This window comes from Sus scrofa, chromosome 2 (genome assembly GCF_054392235.1).
Source record: "Sus scrofa isolate SSC_HxYL_T2T_F1_AM1 chromosome 2, Sscrofa_HxYL_maternal_Yorkshire_Landrace_v2.0, whole genome shotgun sequence".
Classification (NCBI taxonomy): Eukaryota; Metazoa; Chordata; class Mammalia; order Artiodactyla; family Suidae; genus Sus; species Sus scrofa.
This window is the reverse complement of record NC_139384.1, coordinates 68025517-68051821: the sequence shown is the minus strand read 5'-3', so window position 1 is coordinate 68051821 and position 26305 is coordinate 68025517. Positions and strand designations below refer to the sequence as shown.

General features: G+C 56.3%; 2 protein-coding genes across 2 annotated transcripts; one reads left to right on the top strand and one right to left on the bottom strand.

The window, feature by feature from the left end:
* Positions 1-445: 445 nt before the first annotated feature.
* On the bottom strand, positions 446-17907 carry COPE (coat protein complex I subunit epsilon). The gene is made up of 10 exons (XM_003123536.5): positions 17770-17907; positions 11639-11701; positions 9424-9524; positions 6341-6493; positions 5118-5171; positions 4525-4606; positions 3218-3373; positions 1827-1895; positions 788-862; positions 446-641 (listed from the first exon to the last, which is right to left on the bottom strand). Exons 1-10 carry the CDS (start codon positions 17893-17895, stop codon positions 594-596), a joined length of 927 nt encoding a protein of 308 aa, XP_003123584.1. The 5' UTR covers positions 17896-17907; the 3' UTR covers positions 446-593.
* Positions 17908-18223: 316 nt separating this feature from the next.
* Positions 18224-25924, top strand: DDX49 (DEAD-box helicase 49). The gene is made up of 13 exons (XM_003123539.5): positions 18224-18364; positions 19227-19350; positions 19937-20022; positions 20111-20232; positions 21077-21264; positions 21407-21547; positions 22497-22572; positions 22890-22966; positions 23141-23238; positions 24383-24457; positions 25100-25188; positions 25296-25367; positions 25454-25924. Exons 1-13 carry the CDS (start codon positions 18250-18252, stop codon positions 25640-25642), a joined length of 1452 nt encoding a protein of 483 aa, XP_003123587.1. The 5' UTR covers positions 18224-18249; the 3' UTR covers positions 25643-25924.
* Positions 25925-26305: the final 381 nt, after the last annotated feature.

The following is a 26305-nucleotide window of genomic DNA, read 5'->3' as shown; positions in this document are numbered from 1 at the left end:
TGTCGTGGCTCATGACTCACCACAGGGCAGTAAGGAGCAGGGGCCTGGGAGTGGATGTCTACTCCTATGAGAACCCGGCACACTCTCTCCCCACTAGCTTGAGCTGAGGCCTGAGTGCTTCTGGCACCTTTATCACCTCTAGACCACCCAGGGATCCTTTATTTAAATCCTGGTGCCTGCTGCGATGGCTGTGACCCCTCTGTGTCTCAGTCTCCCTGGATGCTCACTGGGCTTGGGGAGCATGGCTGTGCCACCTGTAGCACGGGGTGGCTGTCTGAGGGGCAGGTGAGTCTGTGCAGCTGCTGCTCACAGACCCTGGTCACCAGGGCCCCCTCCCAGGAACAGCCCCGTGTGATGGTGCTTGGCCCCTCCCATCCTCACCTTGGTTTCCATATGCCCCCTCCCACTCAAAGTGGCTAGTGCAAACATGGATCGGGTGAGGATACCTGGAGTGGAGACGTTTATTGACAAAACAGGGACTGGGCTGGGCTTACAGCCTCTGCTCCTGGTTAAAGGGTAAGTGCCCGTGGCGGGGGGCAGCACAGCCTTGGCCTTGTATTCCCACGGCTCCGGAAGTACGTCTCAGGCCAACCTCAGGCACTGGGAGCATACTGCAGCACCAGTCTGTCAAAGTCGTTTTCCTTCAAGATGAATTGGGGGCAGCCAGGGTGCAGAGAGAGGGAGAGGAGAACCCGTGAGCCAGGGCCCACCTTTCAAGCCTTGCCAGGCAGGGCCTGGGGGCTTGGGGGCCCTGGGGCTCAGAGATGGGCTGCCCACACAGGCTCACCTTGGCATGGTACTCCTTGATGAAGGGGTGGGTCCTGTGGGCGTCCTTCAGCTGGGACAGGTAGCGGTTTGTCACCTGTAGGAGAGGTAAGGTTAGCTAAATCTGGGGACCCTATGGTGGTCCTGACCTACAGGGTAGGGGGTACGATGAAATGAGGGCCACCCAGCCAGACCCAGGCAGGAGCCCTGGTTTCCTCACATTCTCTCCATCTCCCCAGCCTGGAATCAGGCACATGGCTGGAGGATGCACTGTGGGGTTCAGGGAAGAGGGCCAGAGGGAGTGGAGGGCAGGTCAGGGGGGATGTGGCTGGGAAAGGAGATGAGTCTTTTCTGGGCCCATGGTATGGAGACACTCCAGAGGCCTGGAACTGGGGCTCAGGCAGAGCCCTTGCTCCCAGCCTTGCCCTACCCCCAGGCCCAGCCCTGACATATGGGACTGAGGGCGTCTGTCTCTCTGTTTCTCCCAAACTGGTAGTCTGGTGTGGTTTCTGTGATGAGTGGGAGGGTTGTCCTATCTGTCCTGCATTACCCCAGCCCTGAGGGGACCCTTGTTCAAGGAACTGGTGACAGATTATCGCAAAGCCCTGTGACAGGTCCCTGGCCAGCTGAGCCCGGCACCTGGGTGAGGCAGTGCTCCAGCAGCCTCCCTCCCTGCCCGCAGACAAGGTAAGCTCACTAGGACTGCTCCCCTGGGCCCCTTTGCTCTTTCCTGTGGTCCACCCCCAGCCCTGAGGTGGCACAGGCCACATCCCCAAGCCTCAGCCCCTTGTCCACAGGACCCACAGACCTGAAGTCATGGCCAGGATGGGGGTCCTGGGGGAGTACTTGCAATACCAACTTCTCACGGACGATAGCAATTGTACCCACTCAAGGGAAGCAGGTTTCTGCCCCAACTCCAGGCCAACCTCAGAATCCAGACCCTGAGGCCCCAAGCTTCCTCTGGAGCTGGGTCACACCAGAGATCCCTGCCCGGCCCTGGGCTGGCACCATGACAGCTTGAAAACCCTCCTGCATCTGGCTGGGAGTGGAGAGGGTCCTACCTCAGGAGGCTTCCCCAGATGCTGGGACAGGACAATGAGGTTGATCAGTGTCTCTGGGTGGCTGCTGTCCTGAAAACAGGGGGACACCGGACAAACAGGGTCAGCTCCTCCAAGCGCCCGGACTTGGCCCACTTACCCCCATCTCAGGTAGGGCTTGAGGCTGAAAGACCCAGCGTCCCCCTCACCGGCCACTCTGCAAGGTGGCGACCTTAGGGCCCTCCTTTCTGCCTCCCCCCACCCCCCGCTCAAGTAGCTCTGCCTCTGAGCTTGCTGCTTCATGTGCCGATGAGACTGAAACACACCCCTGCCCCCATCTTGTAATTTGGGAGGGACGTATATTTATCACAAATCTCAAGGTGGCCTCAACCTATCACAGCCCAGCTAGCAGTTCCTCCTGCTGCAACGATGAGGCCTGAGATCATGAGGCAGACCCCACCCACCCTGCCTGCTCTCCAGGGGCCTGGGCAGGAAGCTGTGGGAAATTACCAGAACCTCCAAGTGGGTGACCTCACTCGTCCCGCCCACACTGGGCTTGGAGGCACAGGGAACTCTGGGAATCCGCTCGGCTAGTGCCTTGGCCAGGAACCCCAGGCAGAGCCCCTGGTGGAGGCGCAGCACGGACCCCAGCCTCCTACACAGACCTGGCTCCAGCCCACACTGCCCTTCTTGGCAGAGATTCAAATTCTCTCCACAGCACGGGGCACCCTAGCGAGCGAGGTAGCTCCAGACGTGCAGCCTGAGAATGCCAGCACGTGGGAGCATCTGACCAACTCCCCTCGGCCTGTTTCCACTCGGCAAACCTTCTGATGACAGCCTGGCCCCTCACAGAGATGAACAGGGAGAAAGCTTCCCATTAGTGTCAGTTTCTCACTACATCTAAAAACGCTGCAGATACTGGTTGGGCAAAGACAGCTTTGCAGGCCCAAGATGGCCACACTCTCAGGCTGTTATGGACGAGGATGGGCGCAGGCGACACCTCCCATCTGCAGCCTGCTCTCCCCTCAGCAGCAAAGGGTAGGTGTCTTGCCCAAGAAGAAAGCCAAGTGAAGGACCATCTCGAGAGGCCCCAGGCCAGGCGGCCAAGCTGACAGTGAAGAGGAGACGGGGCCTGTGTCTGCTCAGCTCAGGCCAACTGGGGCCCAGGCTGACGGGATTATCCCAGTTTCTAGAGAAACCAGAATCAGGATTGTTGTTTGCAATCCCGACGGTTAGCTGCTACAGTATTAAAATGCCCCCGAGGCCACAAGGCAGGCCATGGGATCTCTGTTGCACTTGCTTCCATCCACCTCCATCTGCCCGTGAGCTGCTGCGGCAAGTGCATGCCACACTCCATGTCTCCTGCAGTCCCTACTGAGAGCCCTGGGGTGGGGTGGGGCGGTGCCAGCCTGTACCTTGTCCAGGGCCTCCTGCAGCACACCCTCGGCGGCCTCCCACCGGCCCTGGGCCATGTGGCAGGCTGCCTGCCCATTGAGTAGCAGCAGGGTAGACGAGCACTTGTCAGCCATCTCTTGGAAGATGTAGTAGGCATCCTGCAGCTTCTCACCACCCTGCAGGGACAGTTCTGATGTCACCGCTTTGTCACCCTGCTGCCTGCTCTGTCCTGGAGTGAGCCCAGCACATTGTGGTGACAATTCAAGCGGGGCTGGCCTGTGGCAGGCACACCATGGGCACCGCCCCCTCCCCTGCCGAGACCCCTGTGCAGCTTGTGCCGTGAGGGGGCCCAACAGACATGCAGTCCCTTCACACCAGGCTCCCCCAGCCCTCCATTTACGGATGCAGAAGCCTCAGCTTCCAGAGAAAAAATCAGTGCATGAGCAGCTGGGCCAAGGTCTGGGCCAGGACCACTGGGACACATGGACTGTCAGCGGCAGCCTCTGCTCATGACCAGCAGCCCTGACCCCAACTGCCCGGACTCTGAATAGAAGATTCTGTCCATCTGCTGAAGATACAGCATCATACTTGCAGGAGAGCCTGAGACCAAGATGTCTTGTGAAAAAACAAAGGCTACTGGAAGGAACTACTGGGGTGTGTTTGCCCCACTTAACTGAGTGGATACTGAAAACGAGCTGGGGTGAGGCCTCAGCCCCCCAAAGGGAAGTGCAGATGCATGTGGACGAGGAGCACATTTTAAAAGGCCCGTACAAAAGAGTGACTCAGAGAAAGGAAGTCAAGCGCCCAAATCCAAAAATGAGGCTGCTGCCAGGAGAGGGTGTGGCCAGGCATGTGGAGGCAGGGGGCTGGGCTTGGGTGAAAGTGAGAGGGGGACTTGGTCACCCAACCCTGTGCCAGGAGCCCGGGGAGCAGGCTGAGCAGCAGCCAAGCACAGGGGCCAGACCCCAGAGGAGGGTGAGCTGCCGGGCAGGCCAGCTCTGCGCCTCCAGGGGCGTGTGCAGAGAGAGGTCTGCTAAGTCTGGTTTCAGAACCCCCCAGTCTATTCACTCTGGCTTTGGTCAAGGTACTCAGCGGCAAGAAGCCAGCAGGAGATGGCCTGAGTGAGGGCAGAGCATGCATGGACACCCTGGACTGGGGCTCTCCCAGGGGACTGGCCCTCAGGAAAGCAGGAGGACCAGAGCACCTGTGGACCCCCACACCTGCACAGCCCACAAGGGCAGCCAGTGCTGAGCGCAGTACATTGCCTCCACCTCCCAGCTCCCTGATACACCTCTCCCTCATGCCCCTGCACAAGCCTGGTGCTCACCACAGCCAGGTTGACCCAGGCGGTGGCCAGCTGGGTGAGGGTGGCATCCTCGTCCTGGTCCTGCATTTTCTTCAGCTCTTTCCTGGGGGGTGGAGGAGAGACGTGGGAAGGTGCCCAGTGGTTCAGTGGCCCAGCCAGTGCCCCCCATGTCCTTCCACCCAGTTCCTTGCCCATGAGGCCCCAGGACCTCAGGCCCTGGCCCGGCCACCCTCTACGGGTGGCTGTACTCTCCCCTGCATATTTGTGAAGCCCACTCTGACCCTGCAAATTGGGCCCCACTGGCCGCCTCACAGAAGGAAACTGAGGCACAAATAGTGATGCCCCTTGTCCCAGGCAACACCCTGCAGGGGAGGGCGGGGAAGCCATGACCCCAATGGACTAGAATACAATCAATGAAGAAATGTTCCCATCTCTGATGTTCTGGGCCATGGGGAGGGCTCAGGGCAATCCCCATGCCAAGTGCCCCCTGGCAGACAGAAGCCTGGTTTCTGGAGAACACAGGGTCCCAACATGGCCTGACCACTGCTCACATACCCCTGACGCACAGGCCATAGCCCAGCGGCCCCAGGTGGGTCCGGCGGGGAGGGGCTTACCGGGCGAGGTCCAGGCGGTCTAGCTTCAGCAGGATCTGCACCGTCATGGCCATGCTGTGGGACAGGGTGGGTGATCAGAGAACCCCCTTGCCTCTTCACCCTCCCACCAGAAGCTCACCCCATATGGGCAACATCTTCCAGAAACTTCCTGAGTGCTCAGGCCACCAGCCCTGCCTTGCAGAGGGGAACATGCAGCAGAGCCAAACTCAGGCCTGGGTGTACTCCTTGCCTGTCACCACTGAGCACGCCTGGGCAGAGAGCTCCCACTGGGTCCCCAGGACAGGGACTCCAGGCCCGTGGCCTGTGGCCTGCGGCCTGCGCCCTCTCGACCCATCTGCACCCAACCCCTTCCAAACACTGTCCTGCAGGGGAGCAGCTGCTCTCCCACTTCAGAGCTCACACCCACTGTTCCTGTCTCGGACCCAGACAGCTGTGACCACTGATCACTGACGTGGCCATTTGTTCCCAAGTCCTCCCACCAGAAGGTGACCCAGCACCCTGACCGTCTAAGGAGGAGCATGAGAAATACTCATGAGGTCCACCACCCCATCAGCCGTGTATCATGCCTATTTCTAGGCTGCTACAAATTCCCCTCTGGGTCAAGGTGGGACATAAATGGATGTAGAAGGAACACGTGGTGACCAACTAACCAGCAGAAGGCAGAAATCAAAGTGCTCACAGGGGTGAATAGCTGTGTCCTCTGGGCCCGGGGCCCTGGCCACAGCACGGCCTACAGCCACCCCCTAGGGTCAGGGTGGAGCCGACTGCAGGTTGCACAGGGCTCTGGTGTCCAAGCCTGGAGCACCCTGAGGGCCAGCCCCGGGTTGGGGGGTTGGGGGGTTGGGGTGGCCTGTGGGGGCCCAGGGAGGACATGGAAAGGCCAGGGCCCAGGGCCCAGGACAGAGGATCACCAGGCTCTGCGGGGGCAGGGGGGCAGACAGAAACCTCAGGCAGAGACAAAGGTGCTTTCTGCTCTGTTGCCGGGAACAGAGGGTTTTCAGCCCCGGGTGCGTGTCCTTGGAGCAGCGGCCCAGCCGTGCAGAAAACTCTCTCTTGGACTGAGGACAAGAGCTGCAGCCTAAATGGGAGGACAGCACCCCACCCCAGCCCTGGCCTTTCAGAGCAGCCTCCCTCACCGTTCCTAAGATGATGGCCCTGAGCTGCCTGGACACCGGAGGAGCCACTCACACCGGCCGTTCCTCTGGTGCGGGGTGGCCACTCACCACTCCAGGCTGTCCCCTTGGTGCAGGGTGCGCAGGGCGGCGTCCGGGTTCTGGTCATGGAAGTAGATGGAGGCAGCCATGAGCAGGAAGGTGGTGTTGGTCACGTCCACGCTCCGGCTCATCTCCCGGTCCAGCTCGGCCACAATCGCATCCCTGGGAGAAACTGCTGCTCAGGGCCCAAGGCTGGGGTGGGAGGTAGCCTCACCCCCATGGAAAGAGACAGGCCCAGAGAGGGCGAGTCAGGCCCCTGGAGGCACAGAGCAGCAGGGGGCAGAATGGGCCCAGCTGTCTCTGCCAAGCCCCACTGGGTGCCGGTCTTGCCACTTTCCCACCAGGCATTTCTCACCCCTTTTACAGACAGGGAAACTGAGGCTGGGAAGAATGGGGGGTCAGTGCTCCGGGCCCCGTGGGGGGAAGTGGTACAGGACAGGCCTCACCTGGCTCTACCTACAAAACAGTACAAATGACCAGCCAGGCCTTGAGTTCCCCCGGCCCTCGGTGCTTGAGAGCTAAGGGGTCCACATCACCTGGATGCAGAGGGACGGAGTGGCTCACCAGGGGCCCCTCCACAGGGACATGAGGCTACACAAGCCAACCTCACATTGGTGACCACCCTCCCCAGGAGGCCAGTGGTCTCAGCAGAGGGTCCTGATCTTCTCGGGTCAGCACATGGGCTTGGGTCCTGAGGGCGACTGCTCTCCATTTCCAAGCCTGGCGTGCTGGCTGCTCCCAGCAAGTGGGCAGTGTGCCAAGCTGGCGGCTGGGAGCCGACAGCCAGCTGGAGGCTGGGCTTCCCCAAGGACCAGCCAGACGCCCCTACATGCCACAGGACACCTAAACCGTGGTCTGATTAACTGAAATGAGGAGCTGCAACTCCTTGTTTCAAAGGGCTGCTAGGGGGTTAACAAGAAAAGGAAGACCAGGGCCCAGCCCCTTGTCACTGCTAGACAAAAGCTGTGGCTTGGGATCCAGTCTTGACAAATGCACATTTCATGCAAGTTGCTGGGGGGCTGGTGGTCAAGTGTCCGGGTAGCTGAGGGCCCTGAACATGCCTGTCACTCTCTCCGCACCCTCCAAACAGGTGCCTGATGTACAAATGACTTCACATCAAGCCTGTTCCCCACTCTGCATGGCAGGACTGTGTACAAAGGTCACACAGGGTTGGTGTGAGGAGTCCCAAGAGAACCTCACAAAGCTTCGTGCCCGGTTCCTGGCACACAGGGTGTGAACACGACGTCTACTCTTATCCTTGTGATGTTAGCGGTATGTGTGTTACTGGAACGTGTTGTTTTATCTGCACAGGCTCTGGCACATTCTCTACACCTGCCTGCTGGGCAGTCTGTGTGGGACGGTGGTTTGTGCTGCTGGGATGGAGGCAGCGAGAGCCACTCTGCCCTCCCAAGCACTGCTCCAGGCCGCGTGCTGCCTGAGGGGTCTTGCCTGTAATGTTCACAGCAGCCCCTGCTCCTGGAGGGCTTGGGGCTCCTTATCTTCCCAAAAGGAGGATGGGGTTTGTCACCCCAACAAGCAAAGTGCAGAGAGGGTGAAGTGATGGCTCCAGGAAGCTGCCTATCCTGGGGCTGCTGTCCCAAAGCACCACGTGTGTGGCAGGGGCATGAGGGTGGTGCTATTAAAACAACAGGAATTTAATCCTTACAGTTCTGGAGGCCAGTAGCCTAAAACCAAAGTGCTGGCAGCCTCCAGCCTCCAGCCTTCCGGGGGCTCCGAGGGAGGATCTGCCCCAGGCCCTCTCCTGGCTTCTGGTGCCAAGGCAGTCCTCGGCTTGTGTCTGTTCCCCCAACTCTGCCTCTGTTTTCACATGACCTTTCCCTTTGCGTCTCCTCTTCTGTCTTTTATGAAGATGCCAGTCACTGGATTTAGGGCCCACCTTATATCCGAGATCGCAAGATCCTTAACCACTTTCCTCTGCAAAGACCCCATTTCCAGTGAGGTCAGGTTCATGGGTTCTGGGGGGTCAGGACATGGACATGTCTCTTGGGGGCCCTATGCAGCTGCCACTGCTCACAGTAAACCCCTCAAGCTTCTCTGTGGACGAAGGGGCTTGATCACTAGAGGTGGCTCATAGGGCACTGCCCTTCACGAGGAGCAGAGGTGGGGGGCACAGCAGACTCACTCACATTTGGGACCCAAGATGGCTGCAGCGGCCCATGAGGGAAGCATAGTATCAACAAGGTCACAACCACATCCTGGTCTAAGAAGTTCCACAGGGCAGAGATTGGAGGGACCCCCTGTGCGGCATCCCCAAGCTGTGAGGAGCAGCCTGGGTAGTGGAAGAGCCTGGGGCTGGGACAGGCAGGTGGGGGGGGGGGTCAGCTCACAGAGCAAAGCATTTCCCTGTCATGGGCTGTGTGGCCCCAGCCTTCTATCCCAGCCACTGTCTAGGGAGTGTTTTACCCCTGCAATCTCAGGAGCCCTCATGACCAGCCCATTCCCAGGGGGATGGGGTAACTGAGGTGCAGAAAGGCCGCAGGGCCTGCTGGGTCAGGCTGGTGTTCCACCAAGTGAGCCAGGGCCACACGGCTCCCACCTGCTTGAGTAAGAACCACCTGAGGCCAGCAGAGCTGGTCTGTGCGCGGTCTCAGACCCCATACTGAGCAGGCGGAGCACAGGCGGGCCTGGTCCTGGGATACCTAGGGCTTCCGGGTCCCCACAGCCCTGACCCCCGTCTCTTGGCCACTGCCTGAGGGAGTTTGACAACTGCTGGTCTGTGGCGCGGGGTAGACACCCAGCTCAGGGGAAGGACTTGGTGTCCCCTCTCACCCTCCACTCCCTTGCCTGCACTGTGGGTGAGCAGCAATGGCTGCAAGACTGGCTGGAGGTCCCCACCCTGTATCTCAGGGGAGGCCCTCGTGGCAACAAGGAGGCCCTCGAAGCAGTCCCTCAGTACCTGTACACAAGTCCTCATCTCTGATCCCCCCGGAAGCCCCTCTGAAGCAGGCTCCATCACTACCCAGCACTGTGCAGGTGAGGGAAAGTGAGGCTCAGAGAGGTGAGAGGGCAGAGGAGGGATGCCAACCAACATCCTCTGCCCGCCCAGGCCCCCCACGCCCACCCCTCCTCACCGCCGGCTGTCGCTAGCCAGGTACTCAGCAAACATGCGGATGGCCTGGAGCTCAGGTGCCGAGGAGGGCTTGATCTCGTCGAGGACCACGCCGAACTTCCTCTGTGGTCAAAACAAGCACCCTGTCAGCTCCACCCAACCACCTCATAGAGTTTCTGCGTTCTCAGGCCCCGGGAACACACAAGCAAGACCCTGGAGGAGCCTCAGTACTCCAGGCTGGCGTCCACCACCCACAGGGAACCCCTCAGCCCACAGGTGCCACCTTTGCTGGAGTGCACTGTGGAAGCCAACACAGCATCACTCTTACCTGTTGGGCCACTCTGCCTGCTGCTCTAGCTGGAGACCCTGGTGGGTCATTATCCAGCCCCTAGTGATGAGGTGACAGGGTGAGGCCAATTTGTGCAGGGGGGGTGTCATTAGGGGCAAAGGGGTGTGGGGGTGTGTTTCTATTGAGCAAAATAGGCACCCCACTGAGGAATACCCAGCAGGCAGGTCACTGCCAAGAGGGAAATTGGAATCAGGGACCCATTTTTCACTGTGTTTCTCTCTAGACAGTTTCAGTGTTTACACTGCCATCTACACGCACTCATCTTTTAAAGCGCCTGTACGGGGAGTTCCTGTCATAGCTCGGTGGTTAACGAACCCAACTAGTATCCATGAGGACTCAGACTCAATCCCTGGCCTCACTCAGTGGGTTAAGGATCTGGCATTGCCATGAGATGTGGCATGGGTGGCAGACATGGCTCAGATCCTGCGTTGTTGTGGCTGTGGTGTAGGCCAGAGGCAGCTACAACTGTGATTAGGCCCCTAGCTTGGGAACTTCCATATGCCACAGGTGTGACCCTAAAAAAAGCAAAAAATAAAAAATAAAAATAAAGTGCTCATACACGTGTGCATACAGACATGTATATATGAACATATCCCAGAGACTGAGGGGTGCACTCAGACACCCTACTCTGCTGGAGGCCACAAACACTGCCTGAATATCACCCCAGAGGTTGGGGGAGTAAGATGGGCCTGGTTCACAAGAGGGAAGTCCCATCAGGCTCCAGAACACTCTGCAGAGGGAAAGATGCAAACAGACCCTCAGGAAGCCACCTGAGGCCTAATGTGAGGCGGGGGGGGGGGGGCATCTGTGGAACCATGTGCCCACGACAGAGCTGCCTAGGGCCATGGCTGGGGAACAAGGCCAGCACGGAGGCTGGTGGCCACACCTGTACTGTGGGCCTGGGGTGGGAACAAGGTGGGGCACAATGCAGTCCTGTTTTCACCACCTGGATTATTTTTAGAACAGGGGGATATATGCTTGCCCTATTACCAGGATAATGCTGCCTTTTAAAAACCCTAGTGTCAGAGTTTCTGTTGTGGCTCAGCAGTAACAAACCCAAAGAGTATCCATGAGGATGCGAGTTAGATCCCTGGCCCCGTTCAATGGGTTAAGGATCTGGTGTTGCTGTGAGCTGGGGTACAGGTCACAGATGTGGTGTAGGCCGGCAGCTATAGCTCTGATTTGACCCCTAGCTTGGGAACTTCCATATGCCACAGCAGAGGTCCTTAAAAAAAAAAAAAGACAAAAAATCCCCCCAAGCCACCTTAGAAACCACTGACTCTAATAACAGAGTTGGAGTTCCCATCGTGGCTCAGCAGAAATGAACCTGACTAGCATCCAAGAGGATGCAGGTTCAATACCTGGTCTCACTCAGTGGGTTAAGGATCCGGTGTTGCCGCGAGCTATGGTATAGGTCGCAGACGTGTGCTTAGATCCAATGTTGCTGTGGCTGTGGCGTAGGCCAGCAGCTACAGCTCTGATTCAACCCCTAGCCTGGGAATCTCCATATGCGGCAGGTACAGCCCTAAAATGCCCCAAAATAAACAGAAACAAAAACAGTAGCAATATCAGTGCATCATTTGTAACAAAAGCACCCCACCAACCTAAAATGTTAATAAGAGAAGCAGCCTAAAGAACAGGGGTGGGGGGATAGAATTTTGAATTCTCTTTACCATCTGCTCAGTTATTCCGTAAACTCAGAAGCATACTAACAAGTAAAATTCATTAAGTGAAAAAAAGAAAAGCAAGAAATCCCAGCACCATCCCTCTGGCCTGGTGCTCCATGGCATCAGTGACTTGGCCCCTTACTTGTGGTCCCCACCTCTGCCAGCAGTCTGTTCCTCTCTCCCCGGGTTGATGGCAGTCACAGGCAAGGGCCCATGCTCACCTGTGCGAGGTATGCTCTGTACAGGAAGACATCCCTTTCCACATCTCTCTCGGGGCTTGATGGCTGTGGAAACAGAGGCAGGTCAGGACTCTCAGGGCTAGGTGCCTAATAGGCCCTCAGAGGCCAGGAGCAGGCAGCTTTCCAGATGGGAGTCTGGGCCCTAGTCCCAGCCCTGGCTCCCAGCTGCCTGTGACCTTAGGGAGCCGGAGAACAGCCTCCATTGAGGGCATGCAGCATGCCAGGCACCTGATCTGGTCCCACCCTGATGTTCTCCTGGGAAAGGAGGCTCAATCATCACCCTTGTCCGTCCAGGTGAGGGATGGGGGCACCAAAAGTGCTGAAACCATTCCAGCCACACAACAGAGGCCAGGGCAGAGCTGATGCTTCTGACCACGGGACACATGACCATGTACGCCAAGGGAGAAGGACCCCAGGGTGCAGCAGATCAAAACAGAGGCTGCTCAACAGTATAGATGGTCCGAGGACATGAGGTGTGGTAGGAGGGCAGTGATGCCATGGTGCCTAGAGTTTGTAAAAGTTGAGAAAACAGGCCTGGGAGGATTTCCATCTGGAGATGGATGGTTGATGCTGAAGAAGAGATGGGACTTTACTTCCTGGAACAAATACTTTCATGCTGCTTGTTCCTATCTTACTTTTGTTTTAAAATACCCTTTAAACATGATAAACAAAAGAGATGGAGGTGTGCCTCACTGAGAGGACCTTTCTCTGAGGGCTCAGCTTGGGTGCCCCAGTGTAATGTCTGGGGGTCTAGCCAGGCTGGGTGAGACCCTGGGCACCGCCCTGTGCTCCGGAACAAGGTCCATGGACCATACCCCTCAGCCCAGTCACTGTACAGAATCCAGAAGCAGGAGTGGGGTGACCTCATACAGGGTTCACTGTGGGACCACGAGGAGGGCCCCAATGAGGCTGTGGGCGGGCAAGGGTCCCTTCCTAGAGAGAATGGCTTTGGACCATACCCCAGGGTTCTGGACAACTTCCTGTAGACCCTGAGGTGCCTCGGGTGGGTGGGAATAGAGCAGCTCAGCCCAGGGGGCGCGGGAGCACCAGGACAGGCCACGAGGGAGCTGGGAGAGGAAAGTGATAGGGGCAGGGGGTCCGGCCACCTTGGAGCTGCCACACCAACAGCCTCCAAACCACAGGGCCTGGGAAAAGAGCACAGAGAGAACAGCCTGTCCAGCTGCCACGGAGCAGGGACAAAGGGTCCGGAGTCCCACCGGTGGGAGCACACCACCACTGCCCTTCCCCCCAAGGCTGAGAACCAGACTCCTAGTCACCAGGCTTTCTTCTTCCCAGCCTGAGGGGGTGTGGGTGGTGAACGTGTCCTCCTCCCAGGCCAAGGGAGACTGCAAACAAGAAGCCTGGCTCCTAGCCCCAGCCTGACTCAGGCCAACTTCCCCGCGGGGTCTCTGCAGCTTGCTCGGGCCTCGGTAGCCAAGCTGGGAATCTGGCCACCATTTGGAACACGATGTCTTCTAAATAAGTGATTCTCAAATGGCCCTTAGAGGAGAACATTGGTGAGGATGACCCATCTGGGGTTCCCACACCAACTTCAGTAAAAAAAGAGACAAAGGCTGGCTCTCGGAGTCTCTGAAGCGAGGACGTGGTAGGATGCCCCATGGCAGACCAGGGTCCCAGAGGCAACTCCGAGCCTTGGCTGCCCTGTCTGTAAAACGGGCACCACCAGGGACTCTGCAGGACTCCCAAGGTGTCACCAAGACCCCACCAGCAGACATTCAAGGCCCTCTCAATCAACCAGAGAGTGAAGAACTTCTGGGAGGTGTAAGAACAAGGACAGATGTTCAGACCAGGGAACCACGAGGTCTCTGATGAATACCACCAGGTGAGCGCTCTGGTCCCCAGTCCTGACAGCTCCTCAGGATCACTTGGGCTCTCAGAAACCAGGAATTCCACGAGGAATTGGAATTCCACCAATGCCCAACCCCAGGGTGGTGCCAGACTACCTTCAGCCAGGCCTAAGGGCAAGGAGAACTGTCCAAGGAGGCACGTCCCCTCCCCTTACTGCCCGTGTGGCCATCAGTCACCTGGCCACCCTAGATGGTCAGCTTCCAGCTTTCTCCACTGTTTCATCCCCAACGCCTGTGCAGTGCCTGCCATCTTGTGGGCACAGTGGGGAAACATGTCAGTGCCAACACTATCACTCACCAGGTGTTCTACCTAGAGCCACCTCTGGTGGTGCCTGTCTGAGATTGCTGGGGTCACTATAACTAACCACTAACCAGGGGGCTTCAAATAGAAAATTATTCTCTCATGGTTCTGGAGGCCAGAAGTCCAAGATCAAGGTGTCAGCAGGGCCATGCTCCCTCCAAAGGCTCCATGGGAGGATCCTTCCTTGCCTCATCCAGCTTCTGGTGATTCCAGGTAGTCCTTGGCTTGAGGCTACATCACCTCAACCTCTGCCTCCATCTTTTCTGTTTACCTCAAACCTCTTCCTGCCTTCCTCTTAGAAGGACACCGGTCACTGGACTTAGGGCCTATCCTAAATCCCGGCTGATCTCATGCAGAGATCCTTCACCGAATTGCAGCTGCAAAGATCCTTTTCCAAGTAAGTCACATTTACAGGTTCCAGATGGACATACCATTTCAGGGACACCATTCAACCCAGGAGGCTGCCTAGGAGGGTTTAGGTAGCCTGCGTGACAGAATTTATTATTTTTTTTTTTCTTTTTAGGGCCACACCTGTGGCACATGGAAGTTTCTGGGCTAGGGTTGGAATAGAAGCTGCAGTTGCTGGCCTACACCACAGCCACAGTAACCCCAGATCTGAGCCACATCTGCGATCTACACCCCAGCTTGCAGCAATGTTGGATACGTAACCCACTGAGCGAGGCCAGAGATCGAACCTGCATCCTCATGGATACTAATTCAGTTCTTAACCTACTGAGCCACAATGGGAACTCCTGGACCAGAATTTAATCACATCAAATGGCTCAGCAGGGAAAGGACTTCTACTCTTCACGGAGAACATCTTGGTTTGGGGCCGGCACATCTTTATCATGTTGCTAGAGAGGGTGCAGGTCCCTCGGCTCAGAGGCTGGGCTGCAAGTGCGCCTCTAGCAAGGTGACTGCTGATCTGGTTTCCTTTGTTTTCCGTCACTCTCATGCTGGTTCTTTCAGCAGGGAGGTAAAGTTTCCATATTATGATACAGTAAGACTCAAAGAGGAGTTCTTCTGTGGTGCAGTGGGTTAAGGATCTGGGTGCAGCCAGAAAAAAACAAAAACAAAAACCAAAGAACATATTGCTATAACAGAAGCAAAACAGACATTCAGCAGAAAGCAAAAGGCAGAACATGAGTATAACAATGAATCTCACAGAGACCTTACTGAAATGAATGTCACTGTTCCCATGTGACAGGATGGGAAACTGAGGCTTAGAGAGGTGCAGTGAATCAGGCTTGGCTGCAGAGAGAACCTAGAAGAGCCAGAATCCGAGCCCAGGAATGCCTCAATCTTCTTGTGAGCTACATACACTACCCCAGCGTGGAGGCCCATAACCGTGGTGCTAAGCAGAGTGAGACACGCACACATCCCTGTACCCTCTCTCCCCTCGAGACGTCCACGCCAATCCCTGGGACCTGTGAACAGTTGACATTACAAAAGGGATTTCAATGGTGTGATGAACGTTATGAGCCCCAAAATGGGGAGACTATGTTAGGTTACATGGGAACATCCTGTCTAATCACAGATGCTCTTAAAAGCAAAGACCACTTATTTATTTATTTTCTTTTTAGGGCCACACCTGCGGCATACGGAAGGTCCCAGGCTAGGGGCTGAATTGGAGCTGCAGTGACGGCCTACACCACAACCACAGCAATGCTGGATCCAAGCAGCATCTGCAACCTATGCTGCAGTTTGTGGCAATGCCAGATCCTTAATCCACTGAGCCAAGCCAGGGGCTGAACGTGCGTCCTCATGGAGACTATGTCAGGTTCTTAACCTGCGGAGCCACAACGGGAGCTCCAAGCAGAAGACTTTTAGACTAAAGGGATGAAGGAGAGGGGGAAATCTGAGAGACTCCAAGCATGAGAACCTTATGGCTGGTTCTGAGATGGAAGGGTGATGTGCGAGCTTGAGGACTAGAGAGAAGCCTCTAGGAGCTAAGAGTGGCCCCTGGTCAAGAGGCAGCAACTGGAACAAGTTAGGAAGGTGATTCCTCCCCAGAACCTCCAGAAAAGATGTAGCCAGACCAATACTTTGATGTTAGCCTGGCGAGAACCTTGCTGAACTTCTGACCTACAGAAGCTGTGAGATAATAAATGTGTGCTCTTTTAAGCCATTGTTTGTGCTAATTTGTCACAGCGGCAATGGAAAGCGAACATGATTGTACACACGTTATTTCAGCAAATCCTAACCTTCCTGAAATCTGTTTGGAGTTCTACCCCCATTACATAGATAATGCTCAGGGACATGAGGTTCCCTGCAAATGGCCAGAAGGGAAAACAAGCTTTCTCTACTTCAGAATCCAATTTCCTCCGAAGGCTCTGCGTGCCTCTCTGAAGACATCTGCCACTCCCCTGCTTGGTGCTTCGATGGCCTCCCACAATGGCCTCCAAACATGTTTGGAATAAAACCCAAACCCCTGCTGCTGCCGCCCCCTAAGGCTCTGTCCACCTCATTCTTTGTCTCTCCCGCTGTACTTGCCCCACTTCTGCTATACCAGCCTCCTAGGCCTTGATCACCTGGAACTCACTCCTGCCTCGGCCACCTCTGCAGCAACTTATGGGGTTAGATCCTTCCCCAAGGTTCAGTCTCAGGTTCAAATGACAGAGAGATCTGGCCTGATCTGACCACTCTCATGCAAAGCAGTTCCCACCCCCATCTCTAATTTTTTTTCAATTTTATTTTATAGCTGCGCCACGGCATATGGAAGTTCCTGGGCCAGGGACTGAATCTGAGCCATGGCAGTGACCCAAGCCCCTGCAGCTGGATTCTTAACCCACTGTGCCACAGTGGGAACTCCCCCCACCCCCATTTCTGACTCAGTACTCTCATCTCCTCTCACCCCCATAGGGCTCAAGTTGTAATTAAGCTTTCTCTCTTCAGAACACTAAACCCTGGAGTTCCCATCGTGGCTCAGTGGTTAACGATTCCAACTAGGAACCATGAGGTTGCGGGTTCGATCTCTGGCTTTGTTCAGTGGGTTAGGGATCCAGCGTTGCTGTGAGCTTCGGTGTAGGTCGAAGACGAGGCTTAGATCCCGAGTTGCTGTGGCTGTGGTGTAAGCTGGCGGCTACAGCTCTGATTAGACCCCTAGCTTGGGAACCTCCATATGTCGCAGGTGCAGCCCTTAAAAAAAAAAAAAAAAATTCTCCAATGGCTCACTCTCAAAGTAACTGTAATATCCGTGACCCTTCCCCAAAAGTACTGCCTAAGGTCCTTTCTGCTCCCTCTCCTGTCACCCGCTCACTGCCTGGGCCCTGGACTCTATTTTTCAGCCCTCAAACAGCCAAGCCCCCTCACCACTCCCCATCACACCATCTCCTGACATCTTGTTTATTAACTTGTTAATTCTCTGTCTCCCTTGGGAGCTGAGGTTTCCAAGAGAGCTGGGAGTTTTGTCTATTTTGTACTGCTTTGAGCCCAGCACGAGCACTCTGCCTGGCTTATACAGATACTCCATGAGGAGTGAACGAATGGGCATGTTTGGAGAGAAATAATCTGGTTAATGGGACAGGGTGACATTGCGAAAAGCCTCGGAGTTCTCACCTGGACAATGAGGATAAACAACGTCCCTACTTCACAGGTATTGAGGGTATGGCGGCACAGTGTGGGCGCTGAACCAACAAGAATTACTGTTACTATTATCATTACTATAGCGTAATAACCTCGCCATTGTTATTACCATAGCGGTAAGAAACCCCTCTTTTACTCAAACGCCTCCCAGGCTAAGAGCGCTCAAAGTGAGAAGTATCATAAACTGCTGCTGCTTTGGGTTTTGTCATGGGACAGGGATAATTCCTTATCGCGCTCTAAAGAGGTGTGAGAGGAAAAACGGGACGAGGAAAGAAAGGGTTTTAAAATCAGAGCACGACCCGTGGCCAACAGGAAGCGTATTCCGCCCCCGCCTCCGCCCCTAGCATCCCCTAGCCCACCTTCACCCGCTGAGCCTCGTTGATGCACTGTTGGTAGCTGCCAATGTAGAAGGCATTCTTTACGTCGAACAACTCATCTACTTCCCCGGAGCCGCCGGAGGCCGGGCCGGGTGCCGGTGGCGCCATGTCGCTGTGTTCTTACCCCTTCCTCTTCCTGAGAGACACGTCGGCCGGAAGCACAGAGCCACCGCAGAGCCTCCGGGAAATGTAGTTTACTCGGCTCCCTGGAAATGAGCTTAAAGAGGAGTTAAAGGGGCGGGAGACGCACGTGCGTTCACAGGGCATCTCGGGAATTGTAGTTGTATTCGAGTCTGCGGGCTCGGGGAAAACATGGTAAGGATATAATGAGCCTAGGAATGGCAGTAAACTGCAGAGGGTGGAGCCGCGCAAAAGGTAGATCCAATAAACGCGAAGGCTTCCCTGACGTCATCGACAAGCGCCGGAAGCACGGCTCACAGGGGTGCCGGGCTGACTGAGAGGATGGCTGGCTTTGCTGAGCTCGGGCTGTCATCGTGGCTGGTGGAACAATGTCGGCAGCTGGGTTTGAAGCAGCCCACGCCCGTGCAGCTCGGCTGCATCCCCGCCATCCTGGAGGGTGAGTGTACCTAGGCCTCTTCTACAGGAGGTTTCCCCGCTCCTGTCGCCTTACTTTGCCTTCTCGCCCCTTTTGCCCACACCGGTACCGTGGGTCGAGGGGCAGCTTTGGGGCCTCACGGGCGAGCCTGGTTTCTCGGAGTCGACTACTCAGTGTTGGCGTTTAGGCTGTACGATTGACTCGCCGTGTTTCCGCACACAAGTGGTGTAATTTCTGAAGCTCTCATAGATAGCCTCAGAGCGCTGGGATGATTTGATGAGTGACTGGTAGATAACACTGGGAAAATTCGGTAGTTTGTATTACTATCTCCATTTCATAGATGGAAACTGAGGTTGTCGGTATTACCGGTACCGACAACTGGTAAACCTAGGTAAATTTAGGACTCTAGTCTGTAGACTGCTTTTCTCCTCACTCCTCTGGCTTTTTAGGAAGCCTCAGATGGACAAATTGAGAGATTAAATAAAGCTGAAGGCATCATTTGGGAGCATAGGATGCAGATTTTGGAGAACATTCTGGGTTTCCCAAGCTTCTATCCCTGGGAAGGAGTCAAAATGAGGTAGTGATTAGTAGCAGACATCTCAGGTCAGATGCATGTGGGTTCTAGTCCAGCTTGTACTCACTGGCAGTGTGTCCTGGGCAAAGCTTTGAGATCTGTTCTCCCTTCTGTTAAGTGGGAATGGTAATGGCCTCTTCCTCCTAAAATTTGTCAGTTGCTAAAACAGTAAGTTATCAGAATCCTGAAACAGAAAGAGCACACGCCAGTATTGAGCATACAGTAACTGCTTATTAGACCTTAGCTGTTATACACTGGGCCCAGTGGAACATCTGTTATACCTCTGATGCTGCTTTGCCCTCTGTCCAGGTCGGGACTGCCTCGGCTGTGCCAAGACAGGCAGCGGCAAGACAGCAGCGTTTGTCCTGCCCATCTTGCAGAAGCTGTCTGAAGATCCCTATGGTATCTTCTGCCTCGTCCTGACACCCACAAGGTGAGCTTCTGGCCCCCAATAGGCCTCTTGGGGGAGCTAACCAGCTGTGTTCTCTTGGGCAAGCGCACTTTGCATTTGTGCAAAATGGGGACAGAGATTAAGCCCATGTCTTAGGGGTACTGAAGAATTAAACAAGATGATATGTGGAAAGTGCTGAGCATGAGGCTTGATTTAGGGCAAGCAGGAAGATCAGGAAGTAGGGACATGGGCAGAAAAGAGGCCTGGGCGGAGCTGGAGCTGGGGGCAGAGAGGAGGGGACCTGGACACTGACCAGCCCTTGAGGAGGGGGTACTGACACTTGGGTCTCAGGCTTTGAAGACTGTGGTGTCATTGCTGAGGACATGGGAAGAGACAGGGCCAGTTTGAGTGGGACTGGCAGGTGACGAGCCATGAGCTGTTCTGGGACCTGGTTAGAGGGCAGGGGCACAATGAGCCTCCAACACTCAGTATCAGAACCTTTGTGCTAAGGGGACTGGGGGCTGTGGAAGGTGTGTGAACAGGAGAGGGCCAGTCAGGAGGTGGAATAGGAATGAGAGGCAGGCACAAAACCCCTATCTGACCCATCCTGGCCCCTTCACACCCACAGGGAGCTGGCCTACCAGATTGCAGAGCAGTTCCGGGTCCTGGGGAAGCCTCTGGGCTTGAAAGACTGCATCATCGTTGGTGGCATGGGTATGAGAGGCCCAGGGAGGCTCTGGGCATGGAAACCCTGAGGCTTCAGACTATCCTCCCAGCCCCACCTCTTGCCCTCCACCCACAGACATGGTGGCACAGGCCCTGGAGCTGTCCAGAAAACCACACGTGGTCATTGCCACACCAGGGCGCCTTGCTGACCACCTCCGCAGCTCCAACACCTTCAGCATAAAGAAGATCCGCTTCCTGGTGAGTTGGCCTGGGGTACTGATTCATCATTCATTTGTGAAATGCGTGTCTGCAAGCCATCCAGTACCACGTTAGGGATGGTGACAAGGACAGCTCAGGGGAGTGGAAACAAATCCGATTAGGAACCATGAGGTTGTGGGTTCAATCCCTGGCCTCGCTCAGTGGGTTAACGATCCGGCATTGCCATGAGCTGTGGTGTAGGTCGCAGATGTGGTGCGGATCTTGCATTGCTGTGGCTAAGGCGTAGGCCGGCAGCTGTAATTCTGATTAGACGCTTAGCCTGGGAATCTCTGTATGCAGCAGGAGTGGCCCTTAAAAAAAAGGCAAAAAAAAAAAAAAGACAGTTCAGAGACCAACAAGAGGGGGCCTGTACTAGCGAAGATAATCGGGAGCATGGCTTCTCTGAGGGGGTGACATTGGAACTGAGATGGCCTCTAAGACACAGAGGGAGAGTGCTCCAGGACCCACGTCCAAGACCAGGAAAGGAGAGAGTTCCTACTGTGGCTCATCAGTAATGAGCCTAATATCCATAGGGACATGGGTTTGATCCCTGACCTTTCTCAGTGTGTTAAGGATCTGGTGTAGCTGTGAGCTTCAGTGTAGGTAATAGATGTGGCTCAGATCCTAGGTTGCTGTGGCTGTGGCCTAGGCTGGCAGCTGCTGCTCCGATTTGACCCCTACCTGGGAACTTCCATATGCCTCGGGTGTGGCCCTAGGGATGGGTTGGGATGGTGTGATAGATAAAAACAAGAAGGAGGCACGTGGGGGGGGGGGCGCCTGGATGTGTGGGCAGGCCTTGGACAGCGCCCTGACCCCAGATGCCCACCCCGCCCCTGTGCTCCAGGTGATGGATGAGGCCGACCGGCTGTTGGAGCAGGGCTGCACTGACTTCACCGTGGACCTGGAGGCCATCCTGGCAGCCGTGCCGGCCCGCAGGCAAACGCTGCTCTTCAGTGCAACACTGACTGACACGCTGAGGGAGCTGCAGAGCCTTGCCACCAACCAGCCCTTCTTCTGGGAGGCTCAGGCCCCGTGAGTCCACAGCCACATTCCTGGAGGAACAAGGCAGGCAGTGGGGGTGGGGAGGGCTCACATCCAACAGAGATTATTGCCCATGGGTGGGGCGGGGCATTGGCCTCAACAACAGAATGGGAACCGGCCCACCTATCCCCAGGGTGCGTACTGTAGAACAGCTGGACCAGCGCTACCTGCTAGTGCCCGAGAAGGTCAAGGATGCCTACCTGGTCCACCTGATCCAGAACTTCCAGGACGAGCACGAGGACTGGTCCATCATCATCTTCACCAACACGTGCAAGTGAGCACAGGGAGGCCCACCACTCTCGTCCCCCAGACACCCCCCCACACACAGCCCTTCACAGAAGCCTAAGAGCTGGCCCCAGGTTGCAGGTGTGAGGCACACAGCCAATCTTGGCATTCCAGGGCCTTTGCTCAGACTAGCAGTTTTGGGGGATTCGCTCAAGGAGGTTCAGAGAGGTCAAGCAATTTTCTAAGGTCATCCCTTTTGATGGCGGAGTCAGAATTTGGGGTTCCTCAGACCTACCCTTAACTGGAAGGGCCGGGGACCTCAGGCTTTCCCCGGGAGACCCTTGCAGCATCTGGAAAGGCCCTGGAACAGCCTGTCCACATGGTCTCAGGGTGTCTCTGAGTCCCGGCATATCAGCCCCAACACCTGGGCTGTCTTCTGCCCAGGCCCAGGAATTTCAAAATCCTTTGATGTTGGAGTTCCCATTGTGGCTCAGTGGTAACGAACCCAGTGGTGTCCCTGAGGACTTGGGTCTAATCCCTGGCCCTGTTCAGTGGGTTAAAGATCTAGCGTTGCCATGAGCTGTGGCATAGGCCAGCAGCTGCAGCTCCAATTCAGCCCCTAGCCTGGGAATTTCCATATGCCACAAGTGCACCCCCCCTTCCCCCCAAAAAGAATGTCAGAATCCTTTGATGTGTTTGGGGAGATTGTCAAGAAACTGTAGTCCAGTCTGGTATGAGTCAGAGTAGAAGGGCAGCCCACAGTGCACGCAGGAGACTTAACTGGCTGACCGCCCCCCACCAATATATTGGCTACCAAAAAAGTCTGGATGTAGGGCCCACGCTTCTTGGCTTAGGTCAGGGGAAGGGAGGACACTGCACCCCTGCTACTCCTTCCCCAGCTATGCGGGACCACCTGCTTAGGGTATTGGGGGTGGGAGGGACAGTGCCTTCCCAGGACCCTGGCACTGGATGGGCTGACCACATGTCCTTCCTGCCAGGACCTGCCAAATCCTGTGCATGATGCTGCGAAAATTCAACTTCCCCACCGTGGCCCTGCATTCCATGATGAAACAGGTGAGGTGCCGGGTGGCCCCATAGAGCCCCGTAGGTGGCCCTCACCTGCCAGTCTCGCCCCAGAGACTCTTCCCATCCTCAGAGCTTTTGCCCAGGCCCTTTCCTCTGCCTGGGAACATTCTTCCTGCCACCCGCCAGCCTCACTCTGGCATCCTCAAGGATCTCTCCCTCTCTGGACTGTGAGCCTCGTGAGGTCAGCAACTGTCCTGGCCTCTGCCCTGTCCCCAGGCCTCACATGTAAGTGCTCACATGTGTGTCGAGATGCTACCTGACCACCCTCTCCCCAACCCCTCAATTGTCTCCCCAATCTGGCACAGAAAGAGCGCTTTGCCGCCCTGGCCAAGTTCAAATCCAGCATCTACCGGATCCTGATCGCCACAGATGTGGCCTCCCGGTGAGCCCCTCCAGGGTACTCTCTCCCCCATGACATCCCAGAAAAGGGTCAGAGGGGGAGGCTGGCTTTGGGCTCAGGTCAGGCAGCCCCAGCTTCACTACTGAGTGACCTTGGGTGAGTCCCAAACTTGCTGTCCCCACGTGGACAGAGGTGCTGATTGGCCTCTGCCTACAGGGGCCTGGACATTCCCACAGTGCAGGTGGTCATCAACCACAACACCCCTGGGCTCCCGAAGATCTACATCCATCGAGTTGGCCGGACAGCCCGCGCAGGTGAGCAGACAGGGCGGGGTGGCCTTTGGGCTCCTGTCCCTCCCACCTGCCCACACCATGAGGAGCCAAAGTCATGAGCTGGTGGGACATGGGAGGGCCACAGCCCACAGGTGAGAGATCCTAGAGGCAGGTTGGGGGAATCGTTCTTTCTAAACCGCAGAGGGTGCTCTGTCCCCTCCATGTGGTCTAGGCAGCGCTAACTGAGCAACATGCGCTATCCCTGGGGACAGCACTCACTGCCCCAGTCCCCACCGCTCCCTGTTGCCTCACCCCAGGGCTGCTAGTCAGGGCCCAGCAGCAAATATGTGTACGAGTCCTAGTGGCTGTGCTGCTGCTGTGTAGGGTTTGGCATCCAAGTTCAACCCCTCACTGTGACTCTGGCTAGGAGGCATCTTTGTGTCTGCTCCCCAGCCCCACTCAGGAGGGGCACAGAGTTTGTGAGGTTCTCTCACTGCTGGAATAGTCGGGGGAGACATGGTTTCTGGGGCCAGACTGGGCCTGGCCCTTCTCTTCTGCCCTGTGGCCTCAGGCAGGTCACATCAGCTCTCTAGGCAGGGCACATCTGCCTCAGAAAACAGTGGGTAACAAGATCTTGTCACCCCATAACATCATGTCATCCCCCACCCCACCCCTCAAGTTCTCCATTCCGTTGGACCAGCCCCAAAACTTTGAACTGTGACACCTGTTTGGGGCCATTCTGAAGGTCTTGGACCTAGTCAACTGTCTGTGCCATTGAAGCACTGGTCACTTACAGAAACAGGGAACTGAGAAAGTAGTGTGCAGAGGTCTGGGTGAAGCCTGTCAGGGCTTATTGCTGACATGACTTGGCCTGGGCTCCCTGAAGGCCACACCAAAAAGGGAAATCAACCACATCACAAGCTGCTGTGAAGGGTAAGCTGTGAGGAGAGTTGCCTCTCCCTGGAGTCTTGCAGATCCCCAGGGCAGACCTGCCTGCCACAAAGAGGGTGGGCAGGGGGTTGAGCTCTGATGCCCTAGGCTTCCTTCATCTCTACCCACCTGCCCACCAAGCTCCTGCCTTGTTTTCCCTGATCAAGAGGCACCCTGAGCTGCCAAGGGGTCAGGACCTGCTTTTATTGGCCCCTCATCCTGGCCTCCAGCACATGGCTTGCATGTGTCTCCGCAGGGCGGCAGGGACAGGCCATCACGCTGGTGACGCAATATGACATCCACCTGGTACACGCCATTGAGGAGCAAATCAGTGAGTGGAGCAGGGTTGGGGGAGGTGGGGCCTCTGGGTGAGATGCCCAATCACCCCATCAGATGCCCGCTAGCCTGCTCACATGGGTAGGCTGAAACCACGCTTCCCTTCCTGTACAACCCCCAAAGAAGTTTCTGTTGCCCAGTTGTTGAAAGAGAAGCTCTGTAATAGCATCTGGTGGGAAGGGACTTTGGTTTCTCAGACCGGGGTTTGTGGGTCGTCTCCATGGATGAGTCAGAAGCCCCAGGGACAAGGCCTGAACATGTTCAAAAACCTCCCTTGGGTGGGTGGTTTAATATGTTGCCAAGACCAAGAATCTCTGGGTCATTTTCAGTCACTGCATAGATGGTCCTAAGATTCAGAAAGGCCATGACTTTAAAGGACACCGTTTTCAGGAAAAACAAAAAACAAAACTCCTAACCAAATTCATAGTGTCGCTGACAACGAAAAAAGAGTAGTTTGTCCCTTCCTTAAGTCTGAAACCCTAGATCTTGCCCACCTGACCCTTTATCTGATATGACCCCAGATGGTCTTGCATGCTCTGCCACAAGGGGAACTCACCATGTGGTTGAAATTCCTGTCCCTGTCTACCCTCCTCTGCACCCCTCCCTCCCCCACTCTGGGCCCCTGGTGTCCCCACAGAGAAGAAGCTGGAGGAGTTTTCAGTGGAGGAAGCCGAGGTGCTGCAGATCCTCACTCAGGTCAACGTGGTGCGGAGGGAGTGCGAGATTGTGAGTGTCGGGGAGGGGGCTGGTGTGAGACGGGAGTTGGACCTCCGGGCCCAGGGCGTGTCCTTCAGGATGGTGACCCCCCATGACGGCCTCTCCCTGCCCCCCAGAAACTGGAGGCGGCCAACTTTGATGAGAAGAAGGAGATTAACAAGCGGAAGCAGATGATCCTGGAGGGGAAGGTGAGGGCTGAGCTGGCTGGGGGAGGGGAGGGGAAGGTTCCCCGGGGATGATCAGCTTAGCCACCTTCTGGTCCTCCTTGTGTCAGGATCCGGACCTGGAGGCCAAGCGCAAGGCGGAGCTGGCCAAGATCAAGCAGAAGAACCGGCGCTTCAAGGAGAAAGTGGAGCAGGCACTGCAGCGGCAGAAGGCTGGCAGGGCTGGCCACGGGGGCTGTCCACCCAGGGCCCAGCCCAGGGCCCACTCATCTCCAGCACCCTCTCAGGGCCCAGCCTGAGTTCCACACCACTCCCACTGTGCCCAGTCTCCCTCGGTGGAGCCCACGGACACCCACGTTGTGCAGTGCACGGCCCCTCCATCCTGTAGCCCCTGGTGGCCCCTTTTCAGAGCCTTGGCCAAGAGGCAGCCTGCAGAGGAGGAAAGAACACTGGCCATGAGGTTGGGCCCAAGTCCACATACAGTGACCCCAAGCCAGTGTCACCCTGGGTGTGCAGTGGGGCCACAGAGCGAAGGCGTGTCACTTGCAGGAGATGCTCAATAAATGGATCTTTTGACTTTCCTGGTAGGACTCTCAGGGAGAGGGGGCAGAGGGAGGAGGGTGTGGCCGCCTGTGGTTCTCCAGCCCCTCAGAACATCATGTCGCCCCCACCCCTCCCCTCAAGTTCTTCATTCTGCTGGACCAGCCCCAAAGCTTTGAACTGCAGGGCTGACCATTCCAGCTAGGTGACCTTGGGTTGGTGAAGCCCCTTATATGGGCCTCATCTGGAAAATGGGAACAGCAAGTGCCCTACTCTGCAGATGCAGATGTGAGGTTTAGGCGAGATCACATGCTAGCGAACACAGCCATGTTCTAGGAGCTTCCCCACCCGCCCACCTGGTGGCATTGGGGGTTTATGGCCAGAGCGAAGGGGGGCAGGCTTAAGCAGGGTCTGCCTTAGTC